This window comes from Panthera onca, chromosome B1, assembly GCF_046562875.1.
Source record: "Panthera onca isolate mPanOnc1 chromosome B1, mPanOnc1 haplotype 2, whole genome shotgun sequence".
Lineage (NCBI taxonomy): Eukaryota > Metazoa > Chordata > Mammalia > Carnivora > Felidae > Panthera > Panthera onca.
In genome coordinates, this window is record NC_138342.1 from 643,529 (window position 1) to 656,503 (window position 12,975).

General features: G+C 53.5%; 1 protein-coding gene and 1 long non-coding RNA gene across 4 annotated transcripts in view; one reads left to right on the forward strand and one right to left on the reverse strand.

The window, feature by feature from the left end:
• MAEA (macrophage erythroblast attacher, E3 ubiquitin ligase) overlaps window positions 1-12,975 on the forward strand; it is a 37,478-nt gene that overhangs the window by 9,907 nt on the left and 14,596 nt on the right. For all 3 annotated transcript variants that reach the window (XM_060655583.2, XM_060655585.2, XM_060655584.3), the window contains exon 2: window positions 11,359-11,541. In XM_060655583.2, coding sequence (XP_060511566.1) covers window positions 11,359-11,541 — 183 coding nt within the window. The remainder of the gene's footprint in view (window positions 1-11,358; window positions 11,542-12,975) is intronic.
• On the reverse strand, window positions 3,238-8,178 carry LOC144616216 (uncharacterized). Its single transcript, XR_014137562.1, has 2 exons — window positions 8,021-8,178; window positions 3,238-7,763 (listed from the first exon to the last, which is right to left on the reverse strand). It is a non-coding gene; the product is annotated as an uncharacterized LOC144616216 (long non-coding RNA).

Consider the following 12,975-nt stretch of genomic DNA (forward strand, 5'->3'; position numbering starts at 1 on the left):
TTGAGCATCCGACTTCGGCTCAGGTCTTGACCTCGCGGTTCGTGGGTTTGAGCCCTGCATTGGGGTCTGTGCTGACAGCTCAGAGCCCGGAGCCTGCTTCCGATTCTGTGTCTCCTTCTCCGCCCCTCCGCCCCCCTCAAAAAATGAATAAACACTAAATAAAAAAGCTTAAAAAAATAATAGCAAATAACAATTTTTTAAAAATTTACCAAATATGAACCATAAAGAACTGATTCACATTGATGAGAAAGATCCAAAACCTCTTTTTCTTGTTGAATGTTGGGTAAGGAGCACAAAGGGAAAATGGATCGGGTTGAACCATGTAAAATTGCTATTTTGTAGGTTAAAAAACGATGGCTGAACAGGCTATGACCTGAAAAGAGGTTAAAAAAAAAAACAAAAAACTTACCATAAAGAAAAAAGCCCAGGATCATATGGCTTCACTAGTGAATTCTAGTAAATGTTTAAAAAAGAATTAACACTGATCCTTAAACTCTTTCTAAAAAAATAAAAACGAACCTTTCCCAACTCATTCTGTGAGATCAGTATTACCCTGATAGCAAAATCAGACATAGATATCCAAGAAAACTATAAACCAGTATTTCTTACGAATGAATATAGGTGTTAAAATCCACAACCACATGCTAGCAAACTATATTTGACAACATACAAAAAGGTTTATGTACCATGACTAAATGGGATTTACCCCAGGAATGCAAGGTTGGTTCAACATGCAAAAATCAACGTAACATACCACGTTAACAGATAAAGGGCACAAGCCGTGTGATCATCTCCATAGACACAGGGGAAAAAGCACATGACAGAATCCAACACTTTTTCATGATAAAAACCCTCCATTTATAGGAAAAGGAGAGAACTTCCTCAACTTAATGAAGAGCATCTATGCAAAAACCACAGCTAATGTCATGCTTAGTGGTAAAAGACTGAAAACTTTCCCCCTAAGACAGAGGTAAGGATGTCCATTCTGGCCACTTCCCATTCAAATTTGTCCTGGAGGTTGTAAGCAGAGCAGTTGGGCAAGAAAAAGAAATAACAGGCACTCACATTGGAAAGGAAGAAACAAAACTTTATTTGCAGATGAAATGATCTCGTATATGAAAAGTCATGAGGAATACACATACATACCCACACAACTCATTAGAACTGATAAACTAGAGCTAGAGCCGGGTTGCAGGACACAAGATAAGTATACAAAGACAAGTTATACTTCTACACCCTGGAAACGAGCAATCAAAAAGGGATGGAAAAAATTTTTATAAGAGCATGAAAGACAATAAAGTACTTAGGAATAAGACTTCACCGTTAAGACAGCAGTAGATTCATCTACAGATTCGACCCAATCCGTATCAAATATCAAAATACTAGCTGGCTCTTTTGCAGAAATTGAGAAGCCAATCCAAAAATTCATATGGAAATGCAAGGAATCCAGAATAGCCAGGACAGTTAATTATCTGAGTCCAGTCAAGCTGCTATAACAAGAGATCATAGACTGGAGTGGCTTAAACAACAGACATTTATTTCTTACAGTTCTGGAGGCTGGGAGGTCTCAGATCAAGGTGCCAGTACATTCACGTTCCCGGTGACCCTCTTTGGTTTGCAGATGGTTGTCTTGTCACTGTGTGCTCACATGAGAGAAGATGCATGCTGGTCTTTTCCTTTCATGAGGACATTGATCCCATTATAGAGGCCTCACACTTGTGACCTCGTCTAAAGCTAATTATGTCTAAAGGCCCCAACGCCAAATACCATCACATTGGGGATTAGGGCTTCAACATAGGAAATGGGTGGAGACCCAAACATTCAGCCAATAATGATCTTGAAAAAGAACAAAGTTGTAGGACTCACATTTCCGGGTTTTGAACCTTAGTACAAATTACACTTTTGAAAAAAAATTTTTTTTATGTTTATTTCTGAGAGAGAGGGAGCAAGTGTGAGTGGGGGAGGGACAGAGAGAGCGGGAGACACAGGATCCAAAGCAGGCTGCAGGCTCTAAGCTGAACTCACAAACCATGAGACCGTGACCTGAGCTGAAGTTGGACGCTGGACTGACTGAACCACCCAGGTGCCCCCAAATTACACTTCTTGCGTATTGGCTAAATGGCTAAAAATAGATTAGTGGGCTACAACTGAAAGTCCAGACATAAGTCCATACGTAATTCTCAATAAGGGTGCCAAGAGGGTTCCATAGGGAAGGGAGAGGGTTTTCAACAAATGGTTCTAAGACAACTGGAGATCCACTTGCAAAAGAATGAAGTTGAATTCTTCCTTCACACCATATGCAAGCACTAACTCCAAATGGATCAGAAAGCTAAATGTAAGAGTAAGAACATCTAAAGCACAAGAAACCAAAACAGAATTCTTGGTTGTTGAAGGTTGGACTTCAAAAGTGAAAAGCTTGGGGCGTCTGGGTGACTCAGTCGGTTTAGAATCCAACTTCGGCTCAGGTCATAATCTCACAGTCCAGAAGTTTGAGCCCCATGTTGGGCTCTGTGCTGACAGCTCAGAGCCTGGAGCCTGCTTCCGATTCTGTGTCTCCCTCTATCTCTGCCCCTGCCCTACTTGTGCTCTATCTGTATCTCTCTTTCTCTCAAAAATAAACATTAAAAAGATGTTTTTAAGTGAAAAGCTTGTGCCTCCAAGGACAGAATGGTGAGAAATGTTTTCATATCACATCTGATAAGAATCTAGTAGTATCCAGAATCTACAAAGAACTCTTATAGTTCAATAACATAAAGACAACCCAGGTTTAAAATGAACAAATGATTTGAATAGACTTCTCCAGAGAAGATATACAAATGGCTAATAAGTATGTGAGAAAATGCTCTATATTATTAGTCATTAATGAAATGCAAATTGAAAACCACAGTGAGATGCCACTTTATGTACACTGAAACGACTGTAATTGGCAAGACGGACGGTACCAAGTGTTGGATGATGATGTGAACGAACCGGAACTCTTCACGGACTTCTGGGGAGCATAAAAGACACTTTGGAAAGCAATCTGGCAGTTCTTTAAAAAGTTAAACATAGAGGGGCGCCTGGGTGGCTCAGTCGGTTGGGCGGCCGACTTCGGCTCAGGTCACGATCTCGCGGTCCGTGAGTTCGAGCCCCGCGTCGGGTTCTGTGCTGACGGCTCGGAGCCTGGAGCCCGTTTCGGATTCTGTGTCTCCCTCTCTCTGACCCTCCCCCGTTCATGCTCTGTCTCTCTCTGTCTCAAAAATAAATAAACGTTAAAAAAAAAATTAAAAAAAAAAAAAGTTAAACATAGAGTTACCAGCAATTCCACTTCTAGATATTGCCCCCGAAGAAATGAAGAGATGTCCACACAAAAACCTGTATGGGAATCTTTGTAGCCATATTATCCATAATAGCCAAAATGTGGAAGCCATCGAGATGTCCATCAACTTATGAGTGTGTAAATAAATGGTGAATTCGTGTGGTGGAATACTATTCAGCCATAAAAAGGATTGAAGTACTTACATCATGGTGTGGAGCCTTGGGAACTTGCTAAATAAAGGAAAAAAAGCCAGGGGTGCCTGGGTGGCACAGTCGGTTAAGCGTCCGACTTCAGCTCAGGTCATAACCTCACGGTCCGTGAGTTCGAGCCCCGTGTCGGGCTCTGCTGACAGCTCAGAGCCTGGAGTCTGCATCGGATTCTGTGTCTCTCCCTCTCTCTGCCCCTACCCTGCTCATGCTCTGTCTCTCTGTCTCAAAAATAAATAAAAACATTAAAAAAAAGAAAAAGCCAGACAAAAGGCCGTAGAATGTATGATTCCATTCATGTGACGTATCTAGGGCGGGCAGATCCGTGTAGGTAGGAAGCTGGCTACTGGTGCTTGGTCGCCTCGCTAAGGGGAGGACTTCAGTAGGTAAGGGATTTCTCTCTGGCTTGAGATGTTCTGGAAGTGTTTGTGGTGATAGTTGTACAACCTTGAGATGACATTAAAAGCTAAGTTGTACACTGTCAGAGGGTGAGTTTTATGATATCTGAGTTGTATTTCAACTAAGAATTGGGAAGTTAATGGCAGCCTGTCAGCATTTTGTACAGCCCATCTCAACAGACGATCAGGGAGCCCTCCTGCACGGCACCACCAGGCTCGGGCTGGTGCCGGTGGCCCGTGGGTCCACATACGTGTGCTGGTCGGCCTTTCGGATGGACCCACAGAATTAGAACGGCCGGGTCAAAGGTTCGGCACGGTTTGGGTGGCGACTGTCAAGTCCCCCCTGCCGTCCATCTGCACTCCCCGCCAGCCGCGAATGGGGTCCGAGTTTCCCCAGACCTCACCCCGGGTTTTCCGTGGCGGCACAATCCAGCGCAGCCGCCCTGAGCCCCGCGTGGCAGTGAGTGCTTGCAGGGCTGCTGGTCCAAATACGTGCTGTAAGTGTGAAATAGAACGTACACTCACTCGTAAAGATTTAGCACAAAGAAAAAAAGTAATGCAAAATGTCTGTAAATATTTGGGGGGTGTTGGATTAAATAAGATCCACTAAAAATCCGTTTCATCCCGCTCTTTTCAGCAGGTGACTGGGTGGGCTCTGTCTAGCAGTCTGGGTGAACTACTAGAAAACTTAAAATTGCACGCATGTGCGACTCAGAGTTGCGTTGGACGGCCCCGCTCTGTGGCTTTCTCCTTTCCGTTTGTCTTTTCTCTGTCTACTTACTCTGTTTCTGAGAGGTGTTTTAAAAAGAAAAAAGCCTTGCTCCGGTGTTTCTTCCCAAGGCCATCCAATTCACAGTGATTACTAATACTGTGGGCGTATCCTCACCCCTTACTCTGTTTTCTGTCTCCTGTGCTTTTGTGTGTCTTCTGTTTCCTTTTTGTAAATTGATAAGGTTTTCTTTGTTCCATTTAATTTCCTCTTGTGGTTTGGCAGGCTCACAACCACACCCCAGTCGTGACAGATCAAAAAAAGTCTCCAGACACTGTTGCCGAGTAGGGGGGGGAGGGGGTAGTCGACCTGGTGGAGAAGCCCCCCTCCCACTGGTCCCGGTGTTAGAACATCACCTTCTGGGTCTCGCTTGTCCCTCACCTGTGTCGGAGCTTCAGCGTGCTGCACCCCACATCAGCGGGCACCAGGTTACCATCCCCGTGGGTGGGCGTTCAAGTTGGTTCCGGTCTCGGGCTTAAGAATAAAACTATGAGCATTTGTGCACAACTGTCTTTGTGAATACTGTGTGTTCATTTCTCTTGGGATTGCAGTTGCTGAGTGACACGCGTGTGTTTAGTCGTACTAAACAGCCAGACTGTCTTCCCAGGTGCCAGCGATGGCATCCGGGTGTCCTCGGCCTGGCCAGCAGGTGGTGTGAAGTCTTAGGGCTCTCCAGAGAGACAGAGCCAGTAAGGGAGGGAGAAACGGACAGGGGAGGTGAAGAGAGATTGAGACCGACCGGAAGGAATTGGCTCGTGGGATTACGGAGGCTGAGGTCTGCAGTGCGCAAGCTGGAGCCCCTGGAGAGCCGATGGAGCAGCCGGGGTCAAAAAGTCGAAAGCGCCTGGGGGCCCGGAAGAGCTGACGTCCTAGCTCTGCCGTTGAGCGGGGAGAGTCCCTCCTCCCAGCCTCTTGCTCCCTCCAGGTCTGGGTGGATTGGAGGAGGCCCACCCCGCTGGGGAGTCCGCCTGCTCTACTCAGCCCATCACCCAAATGCCGATGTCCATTCGTACCGAGAGCCGTGTCTCCCCCAGTGTCTGCGCACCTCGTAGCCCAGTCAGGTTGGCAACACATAAAATTAACCCTCCCAGGGGCGCCTGGGTGACTCAGTCAGTTGTGCATCCGGTTGAGTGTCTGGTTCTTGACTTCAGCTCACATCATGATCCCACGGTTGTGAGTTCAAGCCCTGCGTGGAGCTCTGCCCTGGTGGCACAGAGCCTGCTTGGGGTTCACTCTCTCTGCTCCTCCCCTGCATGTGTGCGCGCGCTCTCTCTCTCTCTCTCTGTCTCAAAATAAATATTTTTAAAAATGGGATTGTCTTGGTCTTGAGTCGTAAGAGTTCTAAGTATGTTCTAGGTACAGGTCCTTTGTCAGATTTCCATATGGTAAATGTTCTCTCCTAGTCTTGCCATAGTTGTCTTTATTCTTAAATTGTCTTTCAAAGAGCAGAATTTTGTTCTGATAAGGTGTAATTGATCAATTTTTCTTTCATTCTATATCCCTTTAGGAAACTTTGCTTGTCTTAGGGTTATGAAGATTTTCTTCTATGTGCCCATCTAGAAGTTCTGTAGTTGTAGCTTTTCTTTCGGTCCCTGAGTCCATGATCTTCTAAGGGGGGGTTTGTGGACCACCTGAGGTATAGACTGAAGCCCTCCCCCTCCCATGTCACTGTCTAGATGGTCCTCTCCGCCCTGGATTGCTTGTCTCCTTGGACAGAACACGATGAGGGTCCATTTCGGGGTTCTCCACACTCCGCCGGTCCCTGTGTTGCTGCACGAAGGCCACACTGTCTTGATCGCTATAGCTTCACGGTTAAGTCTTGAAATCAGATAGCATTGTCATGTAGCATCAGTATCAGGAATATCGTTTTCATTGTGGTGAAACGTGACGCGAACTAGCCATCTCAGGCCTTTTTAAGTGTGCGGCAGGTGTCCAGACCTTTTTGCCTTGCACAACTGGAACTATGTACCCGTTTGTCTCAGTCAATCCAAAGTGCTGTGGACCGCGTGCTTGTAAGCCACAGGAAGGTATTCTCCAAACTCTGGAGGCTAGGGCATTGGGCCGGTGTGGTTCTGGTGAGAGCCTCCTCCGGGTTGCCGATGGCCACCGTCTGTCTGCATTGCGTGTGGTGAAGAGTGAATGGTCCCTGTTGTAAGGACGCTGATTCCAGTCTTGAGGACCCCACCCGGGTAACCCAGTCACCTCCCAGAGCTCCCGTCTCCATACGCCATCCCAGTGGGGGTGGTATTTCAATGCACAAACTATGGGGGACACATTCAGTCCCGGTTGCACATTAAACAGCTCCCCCTGCCCCCCAGCCCCTGGCAGCCGCTCTTCTGTGTTGTGCTTCTGATCACATGGCTCCTCTGTCTCATGTAGGAAGAATCACACAGCTTAGTCTTTCTGTGCCTGGCTATGCCACTTGGCACAGTGTCCTGCAGGGTCACCCGTGTCACACCAGTTGTCAGGACTTCCTCTCGTCGGGTGGACCACGTTTTCTCACCCGCGCGTCTGTCGACGGACTCTGGGTTCTTGCTCGTCTTAGCTGATGTGAACAGTACTGCTGTGAACGTGGGGTGCACGCACCTCTTGGAGACCCTGCTCTCAGTTCTTCTGGGTGCACACCCGGGCCAGACGTGGGCTTACTGGATGGCAGGGGGAGGCAGGCGTGGGCTTGCTGGATGGCCGGGGGAGGCAGGCGTGGGCTTACTGGATGGCGGGGGAGGCGGGCGTGGGCTTGCTGGATGGCAGGGGGAGGCGGGCGTGGGCTTACTGGATGGCAGGGGGAGGCGGGCGTGGGCTTACTGGATGGCAGGGGGAGGCGGGCGTGGGCTTACTGGATGGCAGGGGGAGGCGGGCGTGGGCTTGCTGGATGGCAGGGGGAGGCGGGCGTGGGCTTGCTGGATGGCAGGGGGAGGCGGGCGTGGGCTTGCTGGATGGCAGGGGGAGGCGGGCGTGGGCTTGCTGGATGGCAGGGGGAGGCGGGCGTGGGCTTGCTGGATGGCAGGGGGAGGCGGGCGTGGGCTTACTGGGTCGCAGCGGGAGGCGGGCGTGGGCTTACTGGGTCGCAGGGGGAGGCGGGCGTGGGCTTACTGGATGGCAGGGGGAGGCGGGCGTGGGCTTGCTGGATGGCAGGGGGAGGCGGGCGTGGGCTTGCTGGATGGCAGGGGGAGGCGGGCGTGGGCTTGCTGGATGGCAGGGGGAGGCGGGCGTGGGCTTGCTGGATGGCAGGGGGAGGCGGGCGTGGGCTTGCTGGATGGCAGGGGGAGGTGGGCGTGGGCTTGCTGGATGGCAGGGGGAGGCGGGCATGGGCTTACTGGGTCGCAGCGGGAGGCGGGCGTGGGCTTACTGGATCACAGGGGCTCCCTGTTTGATTTTTGGGGGCCCCGCCACATTGTTTCCGCAGCGGCGGCACCAGTTTACGTCCCACCGGCAGAGCGCGGGCTCCCAGTTTCCCCACACCCTCGCCAAGGCCCGTGGACCCGCTTTTCTGAGGGCCGTCTTCCCCCGGGGTGTGGCGTGGGGTCTCCTGGTTCCGCTCTGCCTTTCCCTGAGGCTCGGTGACGCCGAGCACCTTTCCGTTCATGGGTCGGCCACGGTGCCTTCTTTGGAGAAATGTCTGCTCCAGCCCTTTTCCTTGGGTGCTGTCAGCCTGGTGTGGTCCCCATTTGTCTACTTTTGTTTTGTTGCCTATACATTTAAGAGTACGTTTTTAGTATTTGCCTCTTATTTTGGGATTCTTTCAAAATCTCTGAAACTTATCGTCCCCATATCCACGTTACTTAGGCCATGGATTTTCTTTTTCCTTTTAAACTAACTACCTGTTTTTTTCCCCTCTTGGTTTGATTGTATTTTTTACTCATTTCTTTCCCCTCAGCTCTTTCTTGTATCTTGTTATTTCTTCGCATTCATGTGGTTATTCTTGCTTCGTGGAGGACTCTCAGAGTCGTTTCCCTCCGAGAAAAGGCTGTGGGTGCTCAACTTGGCAGTGTCTCCGTGTTTGAAAGTGTCTTAATTTTGCCCTCCTTCTTGAATGATGGTTCCTTGGTTCAGAATCTTCAGCATTTCTGAAATTCCATTCCTTCGTTTGGCCAAAGGCCTTTTGGAAGGAGCCTGTGAAGGAGCCGTTGGTGACGGAGCGGCAGGGGGCAGCTGGGGAAAGGCAGGGAGCCCAGGCTGCGGGCCCTGCGGGCAGAGGCTGAGGAGCTTTCCGGGGTCAGCTGCCCTGTGTCCTCGGGCCGGAAGTTGGCCCAGGAGGCGGCTCCGTGCTCCGGGAGCTCCTGCTGCGTGTTTGCGGAGGGGCGGTGGCGGGCGCTCACGTCCCTGGCCTTGGTCCCACGCCGACCTCCGGGTGCGGCCCGGGCTGGTGGGGGGTTGGGCAGATGGGGGCGTGGGCAGCAGAAGGGGAGGCCCTCACAGGGGCCGGAGCACGGAGGGCGGGAGGCCCGTCCTCGGGTGGGAGGAGTGGCGCAGGAGGCACGCGGCAGGGCCATCCGGAGGTCGGAGCCGGGAGCGGCGGCTGAGGGGCTGGCTCGGGTCGGGTCACACGGCGGGCAGGAGAGGAGCACGGCCGGGCTCGGCGCCACCAGCAGTGCTGTCACGTGGTTTTGTTAGCGGCACCCGGAAGCGCATCAGGACGTCGAGAGAGTAATTCGCTTCGTCACCTCACAACACGCGTTGTCGGGTCTGGATGTTGATGACGCACTGAAGGTGAATGTCAGGGCGTTGCCGGCTTCCTTTTTGGATACAAGTTACAAGTGGAGGGCTCGAGCCTGTGGCACCTGCTTGGGACCCTCCTCTTGTGTCCCCTTTGGCCCCGTGGGACGAGCCTCGGGCCGGGTGTCCCGAGCGGAAGGCGGGATGCTGAGACACGTCACTCCTGTGAGTCCCGTGCTGTCACCCGCCGAGCGCGGGTATGTCGACCACGCAGAGTCTTGCTGGCACTTAGGAGCACGACCGTGTCCGGCGTGGGTGACAGAGCATGGTGGTGCTCACCTGCCTTACAGCCGCGTGGAGCGGGGACGCTACCGTCACCTGGCGCGTGCTCGGACTGACCGTGTGTGCGGATGTGTGACTTTTTCTCTTTTCCTTTTGACCGCGTTCATTGAAGTGTAGTTTTAACGTCTGAATCTGAGAGTAAAACTTCGAAGCGTTTGTTACTGTGCGTCACGGGATTTGTCTCAGGACATTTTGCAGTAATCGTGTTTTTTGTGTCTCACGAGAGTGCCGGCCGGGTCAGGTTAGACACACACCTGTCCTCACACGGTCGGTCTGCGGGGCCGCTGGGGTGGGTGGAGGCTCTAAGAACAGCCCGGGAATCTGAAAGGGAGTCTGCTCGCGGCAGCATCCCAGCAGCACCCGGCTTCGGCGCCTCCTCTGAGGTTGACCGGAGTCGAGCGAGCGCGAGCACCCAGGTCTCTGTGCTGTGCTTTGTTACTCTCTTGCGAGGTACGCGTGGCAGAACTGAGGCTCGGCGCGGGGTGTCTCTTCCCCTGGGTGCGGGGACGGGTGCGTGTCTGCGGCCGGCCGGCCGCCTGCAGCTTCCCCCTCGTCCACGCCCGTCAGGGACCGTGAGATCAGGACAGACCCGGTTGGCGTCGACCTCACGCAGCCGAAGAGGCGCAGGTGCCGTGGGCGGTCGTGTGTCACCCCACGTTGGGGACGGCCCTGCTCTGTTTCCTCTCAGAGACTCTCGCGTCTTGCTCGTGCCGGACCCAGCGTGGAGGCTGCAGGGGACGAGCCCTCCCCGTGTGGCGCCCGTGGCTTGTCTAGTGGTGTTCCGCCTCTTGGGCAGATAAGACCCAAGGTGTGGACAGGAGTGTTTGCCCACTGCCACTGTGTGCCCAAGGGAGGCGAGGTGGGAGTGGCAGCTGGGACAGGACGGCGGTGGCCTCGCCGGGTCCCGGGCAAGAGTCCTGTTGCCATGGCCCTCCTTGGCCGGGTCCGGGCCCTTCTGGTTTATGCTGTCACCTTGGTGTCTTCGCCCCTGGGAATCCCGGCTCCTCCCCACCGAGCGCGGTGCCCCTTGGGAGCGGATCCTTCCCCGTGGTCGGGCACCACCGTAGGGAAGGTGTGCACTTGGCGCGGCTTGTCACAGACTTCTGCAGTGACTGCTGGCCCTTGGTGGGTGGGAAGTGCTGGGCCCGCAGCCGGGAGGAGGGCTGGGAGGGGTGTTCTCTCTGGAAGGACACGCCATCCTTGGTGGGTATTAGGGGAAGGCGGTTCACGTAGTAGTTAAACGCGCGCTCGCGATTTCCCGTAGGTGCTGGCGCGCCCTCCCCCTCGTCCCGCGTGACCCCCCGCTGTTACGTCCCCACTGCCCCCACCGGGCCCATCGTGGGCCCTCTGCAGCCCCCAGCACTACGCGTTTGCGGTCGTTTCCTTAACTGTTTGTCATTCTGGACGAACTTGAGGATTACTTTGTCACAATGCACCCGTAAACGTTCTCCAGAAAGAGTGCAGCTGCACTACCTCTGTGGATTTGGGGACAGGACACATCCTCACATTGGTGTCCTCGTCCAGGAACACGAATGGTCCTCGGTTCGCACAGGCCCTTTGTGGGTAGTAGACGTGTGTTTAGACCCCTGGAAGCCCAGGACTTCTGCCTGACGAAGTACCAGGAAGGAGGTCTGGGGTCCCGCACGTAGGACGGCGGGTGCTCACACGCCAGCTGCCTCTCTTCCCTAGGTGCCCTATGAAACACTGAATAAACGCTTCCGGGCTGCTCAGAAAAACATTGACCGAGAGACGAGCCACGTCACCATGGTGGTGGCCGAGCTGGAGAAGACGTTGAGCGGCTGCCCCGCCGTGGACTCTGTGGTCAGCCTTCTGGATGGCGTGGTGGAGAAGCTCAGCGTCCTCAAGAGGAAGGTGAGTGTTGCTTCTGGACCGTCCCGTCTGCCCCCCCGGGTGCTCGGGCTGCGGCGTGGGTCCGTGGCCCCGGCCTCACCGTGTGCCCGGGCTGTCCCAAAAAGGGGCCGTCTTCTGTGGGATCGGGGCCACGGCAGAGGCCAGGCAGCCCTGAGGTGGGGAGGTGGGCTTTCAGGGCCAGGGTGCGGGAGGGGCGAGCCACTCCACGCCGTGCGTGCCCCGCGCCCTCTGTGGGAGTGGCAGGCCGGCTTCCAGTTCCACGCTCCCCTTCCTGTGAGGCCGGGTCGTCCTGGCACCAGAGTGTCCCAGGTGCAGATGGGGAGACAGATGACTTCTTGCTTCCAGAGTCTCACCTCAGAACTTTGTGTCGGGTTTCTCACGAAGCTGGGAGAGCTAGGAAGGGTGTACGCCACGCCCAGCGAGAGCAACCTGGAAAATACCAGAAGCTATTGTAAAACATCTCGCTGAACGTGTCAAAGGGCTCACGAGACAAAGTTTATCGCCAGAATCGGAGGGCAGGGGACAAGAGGAGAGAAGGGCGGGACCCCCTGCCGCCCTGGGGACTGCATCACACAGGTGAGCCCTCTGAGGGCCTTGCTTCCCGGGGCCGGGGCCCGCTAGCACTGCTTGTCAGGTGAGGGTGCCCCAGGGGCAGACATCGCGGCCGGTTTCGGGACAGCCAGGTGAGCCACGACCCCTCCTCTTCAACTTGGTGCCAGCGGGCCCCGCCGGTGGTACCTCCAGGCGCCAGGCGGACCGCAGCGCTTCTCGGGCGGGAGACAGCTTCTGTCAGGGCGTCACATCTGTCGAGTAAGATGACCGGGCACACGAGACGTGTGGCCGAGGCACGGCAGAAATGGTGGACGCCGCGCGGTCTTCGGGGGTACGGTGTGGAGGCTGTCAGGCCCCGCCCGACTCTGCCGCGTCTGAAGAACAGACAGCTGAGACCATCCGCGGGGGACACAGGGGACGGGAAGCGTACAGTGTGAGTGGGTTTAAAGCGAACCAAACAGAACTTCGAGAGATTAAAAGTATAATAACTGAGACGAAAGACGCAAGTGTTTGCTTGTAACAGACTTTTCAACATTTAACAGTCAGACCAAGCTAAAGAGAGAATTTGTGAACTGGAAGGTAGGTGTGAAGAAATTATCTAGAATGCAGCACAGAGAGCAGGAGAACGCGAAATGCATAAGAGGGTAGGAGGCCTGGGAGAATAGAGCAAAGACTTTGACCAGAGCCAAGGGACGGTGCAGGGGGAATGGCTGAGATTTTCAGAACTGTGGGAGTCGCCAGGTCAGAGTCCTAAATGGGACAAATAAAAATAGACCTACCTAGGATTTCACATTGTGAAAGTGAAAAGAGAGACAGAAAAATCTGAAAAGCAGCAGGAGGAAGAAAACCACTTCCAAAGGGTTAGCAGCTACCCTGGCAGCA